Below are 16,031 nucleotides of genomic sequence, written 5' to 3' on the forward strand. Positions count from 1 at the left end.
AAAATGTAATGCCAATTTTTTCATTTCTTTTTTCCCTTTTTTCTGACTGCACAGAGAGAAGAGGTCATCAGAATAATAAGAGAAATCTGTGGTAAATAGCACATTTTATCAAGTTTGCAGCAGTTTACTTCTTAATCATTAACAAGCTTTTGTTTTGCTTAGCTTATATATATATACATATTGATAGATATAAATATAAAACATATAAATATGGGTTATTGTCAATATGTGTTGCAGTGTAGGGGAGAACAGGGTTAGTGGAGCCATTGGACAAGACCACCCCCTGTTTCTGTGTAACAATGAACAAAAGTAATCATGTGACCACAATTAAGAAAGTGTAGTGGACATTACTCATTCCAACTTTGACACATGGAGAGAGTGGTAAGCAAACCAGAACAAAAATATGTTTGTGATGCAATGTGAATTCATCATGTTACTAAAGTTATCAGTCTTGTGTCTGAATTCAAATATATTTTTTTGACATGATTACATGCTAATTTTAAGTCTTGTCCAAATGGTGATTGTGGGGAAAAACAAGCCTGTAGTGTTGGGGTAAATTGAGCTAATGATCAGTCATTGTTCACTGCATTCACTGCATCAGAGTTTAATATTTCCCTAAAAAGTAACATGCTGAACAACAGTAAATATATGGTTTTACTATAAGTATACATTTTTTTGTCTTTGTTAAATTGATTTTGTATCATTTTTATATATTTTTTTAATTGTGGCACTATTCACCCATTATTTACCCATAGAGTGCTCAATTTACCCCATCACTACGACAATGTTACCCCTACCTTTGGTCATTGTTCTAACTTTTCTTTGAAACAAATGTAAAAAGTGGCTCATCTTAACCCGTTCTCCCCTATCAATGTCCAATAGGTACTATTATAAAGTGTATAGAGATAGAGTAAGGCATATTGCAAGGCTTTTTAATGTTTTTGTTCTGTTTGTTGTCTAGGCTGTGGTCTGAAGTGCAGACAGAGCCCTCTTGAGCTGGTGTTTGTGATCGACAGCTCGGAGAGCGTGGGACCAGAAAACTTTGAGTTGGTGAAGGACTTTATGAGTGCTCTTATTGACCGGATGTCGGTGAGCACTGAGGCTAGCCACATAGGTGTGGTGCTCTACAGCCATGTGGAAATGGTTGTGGCTAGTCTGCAGCAACAGACCAGTAAAGAAGACATCAAGGCCGCCATCAGGAGGATGCCCTACCTGGGCAAGGGAACCTTTACCGGCAGCGCCATCCACCGAGCCAACCAGCTATTCCGGGCTTCGCGACCTGGTGTGAGGAAAGTGGCTTTGGTTATAACTGATGGGTTGGCTGACCCCCGTGACATCATGCAGTTTGAGGAAACAGCCATAGAGGCCCACTATGAGGGAATTGAGATGTTTGTTGTGGGAGTCATGAACAAGACTGACCCTCTGTATGAAGATTTCCAGGCTGAGATGAATGTTATCGCCTCTGATCCTGATGAAAAGCATGTCTACTTTATAGATGACTTCAAGAGTCTTCACAGTAAGTAAACACTTCAGTATCAAGACACAGCTTCTTAATTAACATTATCTATTCCATGTGAGATAGCTGACAGGTTCATGTTTCTATGCAGGATGATATTTTAGTTGTATGTTGTTCTTTTGTAAAAAAATAAATAAAACAGACTCAATTTAAAGCATTTACTCACAGCTAGGGGAGGACATGGAAGCTACAGTATATGAGTGCTTGAAGAAAGTATGAAGTGCTAAATCTTCTCAATAAGACAAATTGTGGGAGATAAGATAAACAACTCAACCAAAAATAAGTCTTCATTCTGGAATTCAAACTCAACACCTTTTGTGCCTCAAAATTAACCATTAATGGCTTATGTGTCACCCACTGAGGTAGAGACTAATAATCTATATGTGTCTGTGCTTTTCTTGTCCTAACGACAACTCAAAGCACATTCACACACATTCATACATTTTCTACATGTTTGCAACCCACATGGTTTTTCTGTCACACGTCATTCACATTCTTTTGGAACAGCCTTGAAGGGGAATGTACGGTTCAATGTCTTGCTCAGGGAAACTCCTCAACGCAGAGTGTGTGTGTGTGTGTGTTTGTGTGTGTGTGTGTGTGTGTGTGTGTGTGTGTTTGCAAAGTAACAGTAGAGCACAGAATGCTTGTTGAAAGAATCAGCACAGGGAAATTAGTTTATGCTGAATCCTGCCTGCAGATGACAGTAAAATCATTATGGTTGTTTTAACAGCCACAAGGTAGGTTTTCTCCAAGTGCTGCTGATGGTCAGTCTGACTGTGACAGATGATCAGTGTCTTTATGTGAGAGAGAGACAGAAAAAGAGAGGGAAAGACGCAAGGAGAGCTGTGCTCCTTTTCAATGCCATTAATTTTTAACGAATAAACTGCAGAAACCGTGATTTAGTCAGCAGCTCTAACTAAATGATAGTATTCCCCTCTTTATCCCCCTACAAATCACCTTCTGGTTAATAGACAAAATAGTTATATTTCACACTAGTTTGACATAAAACCCATATGTTATGATGCTGATCACATTAGATTTTGTTACTGAAAACTTTTGGAACAAGTAATACACGTCATTTATGAGTTTTTATGTTCCTAAGTTGCCTCTGCTAAGAAGGTTATGTTGTCAGGTAGCAGGATTGGACTTGAAGTATTACTACGAAACATGGTGGATGGTATAGGTCAGGTTTTCTTTCCACTTTGTTTAACATTTTGTGATATGGTATTTTACGTAATTTCTCAGACAATAATTCATGGACATTAATGAAGATATTCAACATGTTTAGAAATCTGATGTGTATGCGTGTGCGCAATTTTGTGCTGTTCGAAATTAAATTCGAGATCTTGTGAGTTTAAATGTCATTTGACTAGGGGACTGTTCAGCCTTTGCATAGGTGGAGGTTTGTTGGTATATTATTTATGTAGTCACCTATAATTCTTGTCTTTGGCATCTTATGTGAGTACAAATTCAAACAGTATTCTTATATTCTTGTTTTTTCCTACACAGCTCTGGAAAGCATTATTCTTAGTCGGGTTTGTGAGCAGGATGACACAATGGCCTTTCCACCGAACTCTATTTTTCCAGCCGTGGAAATCGACGCTGACATTCCAGACGCTACCCATTTCAAAGAGTTCTCAGAGGAAGAAAACATAAAAGTAATGTTGCTTTGGAAACATAGATACTGGGAAAAAAATGCTTTAACCTAAGTCTTGAGCTGGTGACAAAACACAGACCCATGGTCCTCGAAGCATTAAACCTAATGACTTTTTCTCTCCACTATGGGGTTAACATTTCTAGTTTGGAGTAACGTGTCTCTGCAGTGATTGAAAGGGCTGCCACATTATTTTTCATCAGATTTTCCACTCAGGGTGAATTGTAATAGCTCCACCATGATTCATTATTGTTAGTATTTATCATATATTTATTTTTATTACTAAGCACTTGCAAACCTACATCCCCAGCTGTAATTTGTGTTCAGTGCTAATAAGCAAATGATAACATACTAACAAAAAAAAACATGGTCAACATCGTGAAGCTAACACCATTTTAACATTGTCCTGATGACATGCCAGTAGTCCGGACTTTAGCGATTTTTTAGAGGTAAACTTTAAAAGCACTTATTTTTTATTATAAAGGAGGGAAATTAGGCTGGATGTTAACTCCAGAAATAAAGTAGGGGTCTTCAAACCATCCTCTGGGTACCATGGTTGTTACAAAATGTCATGCCACTGTGTCTGATCTGAGCTCATCTTCTTCCTTCCAGTGGGAACACATTGTGGAAGCAGTGACGGCCCCAACTCTACAGCCTCCTGAGTCAGAGTGGTCTGAAGAGAACCTGGTTGATAACAAACTTTTGGTGGAGCCCTGGAACAGGCTTCCAGAAATCACTTTTGGCTCTCCAGCTGGCGCTGGGGTGACCTCCATAGAGGGCCCTCAGCCACCGACTCAATGGCTGCATGATGCCTTGAGCACACAGGCTCCAAACAGCCCTTCTTCTCCACACCTTGTTCCAAGTAAACAGACCACAAACGGATACATATTTAGTACAGTACAGTACATACAGTCATACCTTTAATACTTGTTTGATGATCAATATTTGATCATCTTGACACTCCTGATAAGTGTATAGCATTTCTGTATCAACATCTGTCCCGCATGACAAACATGACACATTGCCACCTCCTTCCTACATCAAACATGTAATGTGTGTGTGTGTGTGTGTCTGTGTGTGTGTGTGTGTGCACAAACTAAACAACACATGGATGGATTTACAACAAATCTAGTGGGATAAGTACTTGGGTTTATTCAGATAATACATTTTGGATCAGTTAAAGTTCAAAGGTCAAGGTCAACAAAGATATGGCTCAAAAACAAATATTTCCAAAAATAATACAGAAACAATTCAAAGCTAATTTGATCAGAAGGTTATTCCCCATCAAATGATTTTAATAAAGCGACACAATGAAAATGCCAAAATGATGTCATGCAAAGTTTAACAATATATTTAACTTAGATAACTTAGACCCTTTATTGATCAAACCTTCTTTGTGATAATATGACTTTTGCTGTGATAAAGTGCTCTTTGGAAATCTTTTTAATTAATTTTAATGACATTTCAATTCAAATCCACTTTTAATTTTAATTTAATATTAGACTTTAACTGGTATCAATGTATTTTTATAAGTAACAAACTGCATAGGTTACAATTGCAATCCAAGCAAAACGATTCATACATTGTGCCCTTCCTGTCATTTCAGTTGGAGGATGCAGTCAGCCTCTGGACCCAGGTCCCTGTCGGCAGTACGTAGTCAAGTGGTACTATGACCCTGAGGCCAACGCCTGTGCCCAGTTCTGGTATGGAAGCTGTGAGGGGAATGGCAACAACTTTGAGAATGAGGCCAACTGCAGGGATTCCTGCATATACACGTAACACACTGTGTTTGTAGGAAAAGGTGTGTGCGAAGCTAATGTGCTCCAGCAGCGTAACCAAGGAACACAATGGACTGATGACGCAGGCTTCACTGTTTGAACAGAGCTCAGGCCACCAGCTGCTGCTGCTGTGCTCGCACCCTGTTGAAGCAGAAGAGTGATGGAGCTGAGCTGGTTCACCTTGTTGTCTCTCGGGCTACATTGGCACTGCAGCTGCTCCTGTTTAGTTCTAAACTTCTGCACACAAAATTAGCTGTCTATTCATTTTGGTAAATGGTAAATGGATTTGTATTTATATAGCGCTTTTCTAGTCTGATGAAGACCAGTCAAAGCGCTTTACAGTACAGTTTCACATTCACCCATTCACACACACATTCATACAGTGCATCTACTTGCAGCACTTTGTTATTCTATGGGGGGCTATTGAGGGTTCAGCATCTTGCCCAAGGACACTTCGGCATGCAGATGGTTCAGACTGGGGATCGAACCGCCGACCTTCAGGTTGGAGGATGACCACTCTACCCCTCAGCCACAGCCACTGTGGAGTTGTTATATCTGTTGAGGATGTAGAACAAGAAAACAAAACCCAATACAAGATGCTAGGCCCATCAAAAAACAATTTTGTAGAAAATCACTTTCAATTTTTAACCACAATTGTCTAGTTCTCCTCCAGGCAAACCTCATGATTACCCTGAGGTCTGTATCACAAGGCAACTTCAATTCATACTGTGTCTACACAGAGGGAGAAGCATGAGCAGCATGAGAACAGAACAGCGGCAGCAGCTCCCCTTCTCTGTGTCTACACAGTACTAAGTTGTAGGTTTAACCATGTTGTGGAAGCGTTTAGAGCCCAAAACACAATCAACTTGTGACTGGATTACAAAAGAAAATGGACTTGGAGCTTAAAGATATGCTTTGAGTCATGTTTACATTCACACAGCACAACTGATTACATGGTCTGTAAACAGCTTTTGAATGGCGACTGAAAAACTATGTCGGACCCTGGATACGGGTAGATAGATAAGAATAGTTCTTAATGACAAGCCATCACACAACATAGTTAATTTCATATGATAGGAGGAAAGTTACACAATATGATAATGCCACTTTAACCAAATAGCAATTGAGAATTAGGAAAATCACAATATTAAAAGTAAAACTTAAGATATAAATAATTTTAGGAATTAAAAAAAATATATGGTTGTCATTTTCAACTAGTTAAATAGCCTTGACTAGTATGGAAAGTAAACAGATTATAAACAAATCATTGTTCATTAATTTTGTTATAGTTTTATCATGATTATAATAATAAATGATCATCAATAAGTGATATACTTAAAACTGCGTATACAATCAAAATTCAGCGACTGTATGATCAGTGTTTATTAGTCTGTAGTTCCTGTTCTTTATTAAGAACAACTTTTTTGCTCTTTATTATGCACCACCCTAATATTGTAAGTGCATATGTCCATATCAGAATAATGACTCCCAGTAATGTGATTGGTCAGTAGTTGGACAGTTAACACGGTCTACCATGTAGAACTAACCTGGTTTAAAACAAGCCAGCTTGATAATTCTCGAAAACCTTACTTAAAGATAACCTACTAAACTTTATTTGTGATTCAGACCCCAGGGAACTTTATTAGATTACACTGATCTACCTAAATAAACGTTTAACCTCTGCAGTTTATGCAGATCAGAGCAGGAGCACAAGTAATCATAGTCTCATTCATACAGATTCCTCTATAGAGCTCATGCTGCCAAATGTGTGAACAACTCTGATAAATGTTGCTTCCTTGGTCTAAGAAATTCAGTTTTTTAATCATGTTTTTTTCTGAAAGGTCTAATACTTATACCACTACAGTTGAAACAATGCTATTTGTAATTTGAGTGAATTGACAATTTAAACAGCATCACCAGTAATTGGTGAGGTACTACACCAGTTGGGTTATCATATTATGTTAGTTTAGGCTCAAGCTATGAAACAATGAAATATTAGGGCCACTGGATAATATCATCACATTTTAAGAATATGTATGAGTGAGGTTGTATGTCACAATGTTTTTTGTAATTTAAGATATGAGTCACAAAATCAGGGGATTTTTATTTTATGGAGGGAAAAAGTCAGATATCCAAGTCCTTACTTTATAAATTTGTTAAACAAAGTCAGAATTTTACAAAGGAAAAGTTGTTACAGTTTTATAATTTTTCTGTCCTAAAATATATTGTTTTCTTTTGGCTCGAGATCATTCACATCCATAAAAAAACATACAATCTGACAAACAGAATACAATAGTTGGCCACAACTTTAATAGTATTACAACTATGTCATGTACATGCATGACTAAAAGTCATAATTCAGACTTTCGTCATTATGTTTTCATTTGTATAATGGACATGTTAATTGTGTCAATATCACAATATTTAGACAGACCTTTTAAAATAAATAAAATGGTGAAGGAGCCTAAAATGAATCAGATAAACCAGCAAAGATTTAGCAGCTCATTTTTCCAGCCATTGTGTTTTCCTTTGTTGTCCACATTATTTTGTGGTATCAGGTTCACAAAACCTGTTTTAATTCTAACATTGATTTCTCTGTTGTTCTCAGACTTTTCCCTGACCTGATGAAACACAATCACCAAAAACACGTTTGTAGCACACAGTGTCTCTAAAAATGTTGCTGCTACTGTGGTTATTTTCTATTTAATGGAACAGTTTGACTTTGAATATGTTTATTTACTTTCCTTCCAAAAAATGGGTGAAGAATTCAACACCAATCTAATGTCTGTACATTAAATATGCAGCTACCACCTGCTGCTGGTTATCTTAGACCAAAGACTGGTATTGTGGTGAAGCAGGTATCCTTGCTGGAATATGTGTTAGCCAGGCACAGGCACTTCCTGATATGCCCACTGCTTGCCTGGCAAGTGGTTCCGGCTAAGAAGCAGACCAGAACATTGCCTCTAAAAAACAGTGAATTTTTGAGTTCACACTTAAACAAGTTTAGGCTTTACTGTGTAAACAGTAGATATCATTTCCTATGGACAGAGCCAGCGTGATTTCGTCTGTCTCCATTGGCTAAGCAGCTGCTGGCTCTTACTCCAAATTTCCAGCACAAATATGAAATTGATTATCAGTCTGAACATGTAACTCTGCCAGAAAAAAACAAATAAGTATTCTCCTTAAAATGGTGAGCTATATATTTTAAATAAAAAACAAACTGAAGTAAATCAACCATGGAAAAGCATTTCCCTCACTTTTGGAGGAGGTTTAGGCAGCATATCTAAACATAGGGCTCCGTAAGAGAGCTCTTGTGTTTGTCATGGTACAGGATTCTACATCACTGTAGGAATTGAACACAGGGCAGAGACAGCTAAAGAAAAGGAAGGGTAGACAAAAAGGTTTTACTGTCTCAGAACAACAGATGAGTTCAAGTCCAGCTCATTATCATCACTAGATCTTGTCAGTTTGAGTGTGTGTTGCAATAGTTTGACATGACAAAACCTCTGTGAAAACAAACCAAAAAGTCAGAGTTGAGGCACTTTTTCCAGCAATATGAATATAGTCTTCTCAATATACTGTGGTTACAGGTGTAGTTTTATTTTAGGGTATCAAATTCTGAGATGTGTCTTTTGTTACTTATTATTTTAGTGGGTCAGTCATCGTGGATCTTTCGACAAAGCAGTGTTGCGTTTTAGGCCTCTTGATTAATTTAAGAGCCTGTTCTTAACCTGTTATTGGTATTTGTTATGTTGTAACTATACTTCAATGTTTATTGCTATTTAGCTGTTTAGTTAATCTTAACAAAATTATTTAATCTCCATTATGTGATGAATGTTGTATGAAGAGACACACTTGATTGTAAAATATATTCTTTTATTTTTTAACACTGTAAACGTACCAGAAGGAATAGTGAACTCAGAAAATATTAATAAAAATAAACTTTTCCAATAAATATATGATTTCTTAAAGCTTGTCCATTTCAACAAACTCGTTTCCAAAGTGCAACATTGAAACAATTTAGACTCTCAGTACAAACAGCTAGTTGCTGTCAATCCCACTGATCTGTAGCCTCTCGCTATTTCCTAATTCTTTCATACAGACTGCAAGGTCATGAAGAGATAGATGTATGTCACTAAAGATTCCATGCGACAAGCTTAGTGATTATGGGTTTTCAATCAATCAATCAAATTTTATTGCTATAGCCTATATTCACAGATCACAATTTGTCTGATAGGGCTTCACAAGGTGCGACATCCTCTGTCCTTCACCTTAACAGTAGTAAGGAAATACAATCTAAAAATGAAGGTAATAATCAAATCTGCAACAAATTTAAATGGGTTCTTTCCTGACCCATACCGTATCCTTCCACCCAGTTTTCCACCAAATTTTATTTGTATAACCCATATTCACAAATTACATTTTGTCTCATAGGGCTTAACAAGGTGCGACATCCTCTGCCCTAACCTGCAACAAGAAAAACTACAAAAATAAAAGCTTTAACAGAGGGAAGAAAAACATAGAAAACTCAAAGACACATTCAAAGGATACCTCTTCCAGCTTCAACAGAAATGCAATAGATGCCGGGTACCAGAGCACATCAATAAAAGAACTATAATAATATATTTACATAATTGATTGTACATACAAAAATTTGCCAAGAGGAACCAATCTTGTTGTATTCCTAATTGACAATCAGCTGTCACCACGATTCACCACCAGGATTGCCATCCATGATCACTATTCACCAACATAGTCAAAATCCATGATCCACCATCACGATCATAATCCATCATAGAAGTAAAGGCTTCTCATAATATCACAAGAGAAGATACTGGTGAATGAGGCCCACTGACTGTGAGTAGAGTAGTATTTACGCAGTAGTAAATAGTAGTAAATGACGCAGCATCGGACTCAAAGCATAAGCAGTGGATATAAAAAAAACACAAAAAAACAATACATGATGCAGTTAGTTTGTCCATGTGCCCATATTTTCTTTATAAATACAGCGTTTTGCAATATTTCAGTTTATTTATTTCTGCATAAGATCAGTTAGTTATTTCTGCACATGGATACATTTACTGCCTTCATTTACCAATATTACTGTGGTTTACCCCTCTTGCTATCAAGCTATACATTAAATTTACTCATCAGGCAGACACTTTCTTCTAAAAATTAAAACTGGGGGACAACACTAAAACCTCAGTACTTTAGGAGAGTGTGAAGTAAGTACTAAATACTATATCTGTTACAATAAGACAAAGTGTAGGTGATCAGGTAAAGAAATGCAGCTGCTGTAAACAGTAAGTGCTAGATAGGCAGGTTGTGTACTACTAACCCAGTAGCATTAACTACTATACATGGATGATAATAAGAAAAATACACCTTTATATGCGACATTTTAAAATGTGATTATTAATAATATTTCTTCATTTCAAATTATTAAAATAAACGCAATTAAAATTGACATCCGACCTTGGTAGGGAGACGTGATGAGTATCCACAGGTCTTTACCCATAAAAAGCTATAAAAGTATTCTCATAGAACATCTTTGGCAAATAAATTAAGCTTGGCTCTGAAATGTTCTGACGAACTAAACCGCTTGTCCGATTAGTTCATAGGTTATCATACACACATCCACACTTTACGTGGTTTTGATGAGTTGAGATCTGTTTTCTTTATCAGGATTGAATCTGTATTTGTATCCATATGGTCGCAGATGGTATGTCAAGTAGTCCAAAACATACAGCTGGACAGCAGAAATGTAATGAAAGGACACAGCAAAATCTGAACAGCAGTCTGGACCCTGGAGAGAGAGCGAGAAGGAAAAACATTAGCAATTGCAACCATGAAATAAAACTGTAAAGACGTGAAGATGGAGCACAGGTTTGGATCTAGATGACTAATGGAAGACATATCAATTCTATATCTAGTGGAAAATAACTAAGTGTGGTTGAAAACTTTTTTGTACTTGAGGAGTAACTTTTTGCATACCTGTCCAAGACTTTTATGACCTGAAGGGTTTATTACCTGAAACTTGTATGACCTTTCTATTACTTATTGACTGTCCAAGAACCCAATGGAAAAGTATGCAAATCAGTTATCTGTGTCTTGATTCCTGTCTCAAACTGTGCCTACAGAACCAGTCTGAACTGGCTCTGACAAACAGCCTTGGTTCTCCTATATAAGATCCTTGCATTTGACTGTTCTCCATCTTCACTCTGAGATCCTTGGGACTCTCTGTGTTGATCCTTTCTGCAGAAAGCCCCTATTAAAATACACATAGATACATTTTTTAAGTGTTTTAGATGGTTTACTACTGAATCCTTGCAAGGCTAAGCATCTAGTCTGTGAAGTTTCATGCTGTAATCTGTCTCAAAGGGGATTTCTATGGTCAGTTTACAGGTGAGAGGGGGTGGGGCTTGACAGAACAAAGAGAGGTGAATTGTTTGGTGGAGACAGGAGGTTTATGCTGATTCATTTTGATGGTGATACCTTACCCACGAGGAATTATAAAAGTGTTTTTTTAGCAACTTTTTGTTGGACTGTTGGATTCTTTTATTGGCTTTCTGATTTTGCAATGCATTGTTTTTCCTGAATTATATTTGTGCAAGGGAGGACCTTCACTGATTTTCTCTTTTTATGGACATTTTCCATGGACTGAGCAAGTTGTTGGATTTACCTTATTTACATTTAAATGAAAACCTATTTATTTTCTATGACCTCTAGTTTGGGGGAGGGTTCTAAATTAAATTGGGGTGTTGGCATACATTTGAGTTTCTGTTTGAAACTTTACGTTAGCGGGGTTTAAAAGCCCACACCAAAATTTCCTCACTTAACCAGGTCTGATAAATAGTATCACAATAGCACCTGCATTTTTATAGTAACTACACTTTAAACTTAAGCTGATTGTTAAAATTGTACCATATATTGAAACACTGAAGGACACAAAACATCACTCGACATACAATTTGTGTATGCAATCACCGACGACTTTCATAATAGGGTTTAGTTATTGTCTTTGCAAGCCTTGCATAGCACAACAAAAAGTGAAGATTAGTTTGTGCAAGACGATTTGCTATAGACACGTCATTGATTTTTCTCCCATGAGGATGATAAATGGGTGGGATAGACCTACCTTGGGATTTATAGCAGGGCGGATCACCCTACAGCATTAATATTATTTGTTAGGCTATAAGCAAACAGTGTTAATCAATGCATGGGGGGGAAAAATAGATCATTGATGTAAAAAAAAAAATCGAGACTACTACTACTTACTTGCTAGATATTCATAACAAGTATAACCCCATGTTTTTTCCAAGCGACTTCCCTTAAAAAAGTGGCCCAAATTTGCGGAGTAAAACAGACCTGGCATATCTGGCTGACATATAGAAGTAGAGCACTGCCTTGGGAGGTGGGATTAGAGAGCTCCCTGCCTTTATAAGGACAGGTGTGGGCAATTCCTGCCTCTTCCTTGAGGTCCGCTAGATGTGACTGCTGTTTGTAACGTTTGTAAAGTTGTAGTGTTGTCGTGCCCTGACCCAGATTGAGGTATTCTCTGTAGCCTCATTCTGAAGAGGAGAGGGTTCAGCTTCAACTCTACCCTGTTTGTGCCACAACATAGAGCTAGCCACCATATCAGTGTCACTGTAAAGTAGAAACCCCACATTTAGCAAGGTTTTCTATTTGGTTCTGCAACAGAATCTCCCCATGTTGATTACCCTGCCTACATAATAGCCCTCACTATTTACTTGAATATATTTTTTGTTTCCCAGTGATCTCAGTAGCTCAGTTATTCTAGCTTTTTATAAAAATGTGGTATTAAAGTTATTGTCTTTTACTTCAAATCATTTTTTTAAATCATCTTTTTCTTTATTTTTTCAATTCCTCTGCAATGATAAATAAAGATAATTGTGAACTGAACCCACATCTTTTGCTCTTCCTAAAGCCATAAAATGTGATTGTGTACACACTCAGGTCATTGGGGTATCTTAAGTCCAACAGGGTCACATATTTGTTAAGTGTATGATGCACGACAATTCAACGCATCATTCAACTCACAATGGGTTCATTACAAATTTTAGCACTTGTCACACAAAAAATGGAAATATAAAAATAATACCATCATGAGTGATCATTTCGGTTAAAATGTAATTATGAAAGCAATGAGTCGAAGTGAACATGTGTGCCAAATTCAAAAGGATTTTCTCAAGGTATCCTTCAAATATCCCAATCACGAGGCAATACAAACATTTAAATTGTGTTAGGTCACAGTAGCCATGACCTTTGACCTACAAATTCTAGTCAAGAATTGTGTGTGTTCCTGGTATATCATGTCATACAAATATGAGGTCACTGTGACTTTGACCTCTAACCACCAAATTATTACTTTCTTGCTTTTAACGCTACATTTTGTATGTCTACATTTTATATAACTCTTGCAAAGACATGAGACAAAAATTGGGTGGTTTGGAATGGACCAACGCAAGTGTGCAGGGAGAGTGTATTAATTGTGTTAATTTCATGAAATGTATTGAGATCAGCCTAAACCCAGATTCTTAGGCGTTGCTTACCTCGTATGGAGTGTAGTATTCATAAATCAAATACCAAGGTCGTGGTCTCGGGAATTGTCTGACCAGGTGCATTTCTGGTGGGTAAGCATGAAATGTTTGTCTTCCCTTTACATCTCTGGAGTCTACAGGCTCCACCTTCATGGTCTCCATACACTGTCCCAAAGCCATGTCCTCGATGCTAGAACCGTGGGTACACTTTCCAGAGCTGAAACCTTTGACAAATCTTCTCAGTGCTTCCTTACTAAGGACATAACCTGCTCCTCCACTCATGTAGCCTTGACTAATGAAAGGAGCAAATCTTCTGCCAAAGTACAACGGCTTGTCTGTGTCATATTTGTACAACGTGTGGCGCAGGTTCTCTACTATCACAAATGTGTCATCATCTGCTTTCAGGAACCAGTCTGCTTCTTCCAGGTGGTGCTGATGGATGTACTGAAAAGCTCGAATGGTCTTCCAGTACAAGTTTTCCCTTCCTTCACTCACATTTAGCCCCACAGTGGGGAAGTCTGTCTTGACAGAACTTATGTACAGTACTTTGTTGCAGCGATTTGCCCACGTGCCTTTGATGTGCTTGGTTCTGGATTCCAGGTTCTTGGGTCCCGTCATGATCCAACATAAGATGCGTATTTTGTGATTTTCTGAGGTATAACAAACACAAAATATGAAAGGGTGCTGCATTGACATTTTAGACATCCCTTCAGCTAACTAGTACTCCCAGAAGCCACAAATGTCGCTTGGGTTCTTAAATGTAAGGTTTAACTGAAAATGCATGAAATCTCTACATAGTCACTTAATGTATAACAGTTTTCTATTTATAGTAACAATACATCCAATAATCAATTATTGAGACATGATGCACAAAGTTTCCTCTTTATCATATAAAATGCATCCTCTGTCCCAATACTGCAAAAAGTACTCTCTCAGGGGCTTGTTTCAGCTTAATTTGAAGTATTTGTAATGTGGCCTCTATGCAGCCCCACCTGTGCTTTGACCAAATCATAATTGTATTCTAACTTTCTGCCTTTTAACTTTTAACCCTCAGAAGGTAACACTTACTCTAATATGTATAAATTGATTGTAAATCAAGCAATTGCAAATGTCACTGTCTGTCAATGTTTTTCCTGTTGTGCTGTGCTGCCACAGGTTAAATTCTGCCTACATGACAAATTGCATTACTTGCCATCTCCACTGTATCATCGGGAGAATGCAACACAGAATGTTAATTAGTGATGAAAAGTATAAAGGTCCTTATCCTTCTGCTCAGTAGTTATACTCTCGAGGGAAATATTGTACTTTGTATTCATCTAGATTTTTCTTACAAGAGACGTTATGAGTTATCTTTAGATTTTAGAAGTACAATCACTTTTGATAAATATTTTGCTGAGATATTACTTCTTATCTAATTTTGCAAGTATACATTTGAATGACAAGCTTTTGCTTGTAATGAGTTGCCTTTACCAAAAGGATCTGAATACCTTTTCAAACCCTATAGTTGCTGATAGTGCCACAACAAACAAATCATTTGCCTGCTTTCCCACTCACAACATATTTATATATATATATTTATATACAACATTAGAAGTGATATTAATTAGCTTCATACACACTTTATACATTCACTTTCGGTATACATTATACCATTTGTTTTGTAAATGAGGCTCCTCGACTGTCTTTGATGAAGTAAAAGAGCCTCTATCAAAAATAATAACTGTGATTCAACCCACTTTGGCAGATACTGGGTTACTTCAAATCCTATATATATGACAGTTTTAATAGAACTATAAACACAACATGTAAATTACACAATAACATGTAAGGCAATTAAAAAAATAAATAATTAAACATTCATTCAAAAAGTCAAAAAAGAATCCTACCTGTTTGATGATGTTGTTGTCTTTCTGCTTCCTGCCTGACATTACGCTCCACACCCCTCTCAAAATATGTGACCTGTTCTTGTGAAATGTTCAGGTCCAACAGAAAGCGAAGGAGTTGAAATCCAACCATCATTCCAGAGGTGAACGTTAAATAAGACAAGTTGGGCCTCATCCTCCTGGTCATTCAATCACCCTCTACTGGATGGGTTATGTGGTTATCAGCCCTACAAATATGAGGTAAGCTATTTAAATATCAGGAGCTGATTAAATAGCTATCATGTGAAGCTGCGTTACCTGGTCAGGCATGAGACAGAGCCACTCCTCTGCTTCTTCCTCCAGACAAACAATGAATGAGACCTTGACCCTCTCCCACATAGGTCTTTCTGTGATTACACCTCCTCACAGTCAGGCCAGGCGGAGCAACAAGAAACACACCCTGTCATCTGCGAAGGAGCTCAGAGGGAGGAGGAGTTTAGACTCTGTGTTGTCCCTCTTAATAAAATACACAAAGACAATTTGGTAATCCGGCCTCTTATATTTTCAGATTTCTATCTGTAAGGGAAATATAACAGTTGACCATAATAATCATGTTTATTTCCCCTTTTGATTGATCATGCTTGAATCTCTAGACACAGT

General features: G+C 37.4%; 2 protein-coding genes across 2 annotated transcripts in view; one reads left to right on the plus strand and one right to left on the minus strand.

The window, feature by feature from the left end:
- The window catches only part of col28a1a (collagen, type XXVIII, alpha 1a), a 52,274-nt gene extending 46,131 nt beyond the window's left edge, over positions 1-6,143 (plus strand). Inside the window, exons 33-37 of the mRNA XM_061093061.1 lie at positions 55-91; positions 962-1,516; positions 3,026-3,174; positions 3,783-4,032; positions 4,777-6,143. Coding sequence (XP_060949044.1) covers positions 55-91; positions 962-1,516; positions 3,026-3,174; positions 3,783-4,032; positions 4,777-4,949 — 1,164 coding nt within the window. The 3' untranslated portion in view covers positions 4,950-6,143. The remainder of the gene's footprint in view (positions 1-54; positions 92-961; positions 1,517-3,025; positions 3,175-3,782; positions 4,033-4,776) is intronic.
- A 4,449-nt stretch (positions 6,144-10,592) lies between these two features.
- Positions 10,593-15,567, minus strand: c1galt1a (core 1 synthase, glycoprotein-N-acetylgalactosamine 3-beta-galactosyltransferase 1a). Its single transcript, XM_061093307.1, has 3 exons — positions 15,396-15,567; positions 13,522-14,159; positions 10,593-10,754 (listed from the first exon to the last, which is right to left on the minus strand). Exons 1-3 carry the CDS (start codon positions 15,565-15,567, stop codon positions 10,593-10,595), a joined length of 972 nt encoding a protein of 323 aa, XP_060949290.1.
- Between the last annotated feature and the right edge of the window lie 464 nt (positions 15,568-16,031).

Source organism: Limanda limanda, chromosome 19, assembly GCF_963576545.1.
Source record: "Limanda limanda chromosome 19, fLimLim1.1, whole genome shotgun sequence".
Classification (NCBI taxonomy): Eukaryota; Metazoa; Chordata; class Actinopteri; order Pleuronectiformes; family Pleuronectidae; genus Limanda; species Limanda limanda.

What these genes read in the sequence shown, in the direction of transcription:
- c1galt1a (XM_061093307.1), bottom strand. Translation starts at nt 15,567, where the DNA reads ATGAGGCCCAACTTGTCTTATTTAACGTTCACCTCTGGAATGATGGTT. An exon ending in ACAACAACATCATCAAACAG is followed by an intron (nt 14,160 to 15,395) that starts GTAGGATTCTTT and finishes GTTATACCTCAG; the next exon opens with AAAATCACAAAATACGCATC. An exon ending in AATACTACACTCCATACGAG is followed by an intron (nt 10,755 to 13,521) that starts GTAAGCAACGCC and finishes CTCTCTCTCCAG; the next exon opens with GGTCCAGACTGCTGTTCAGA.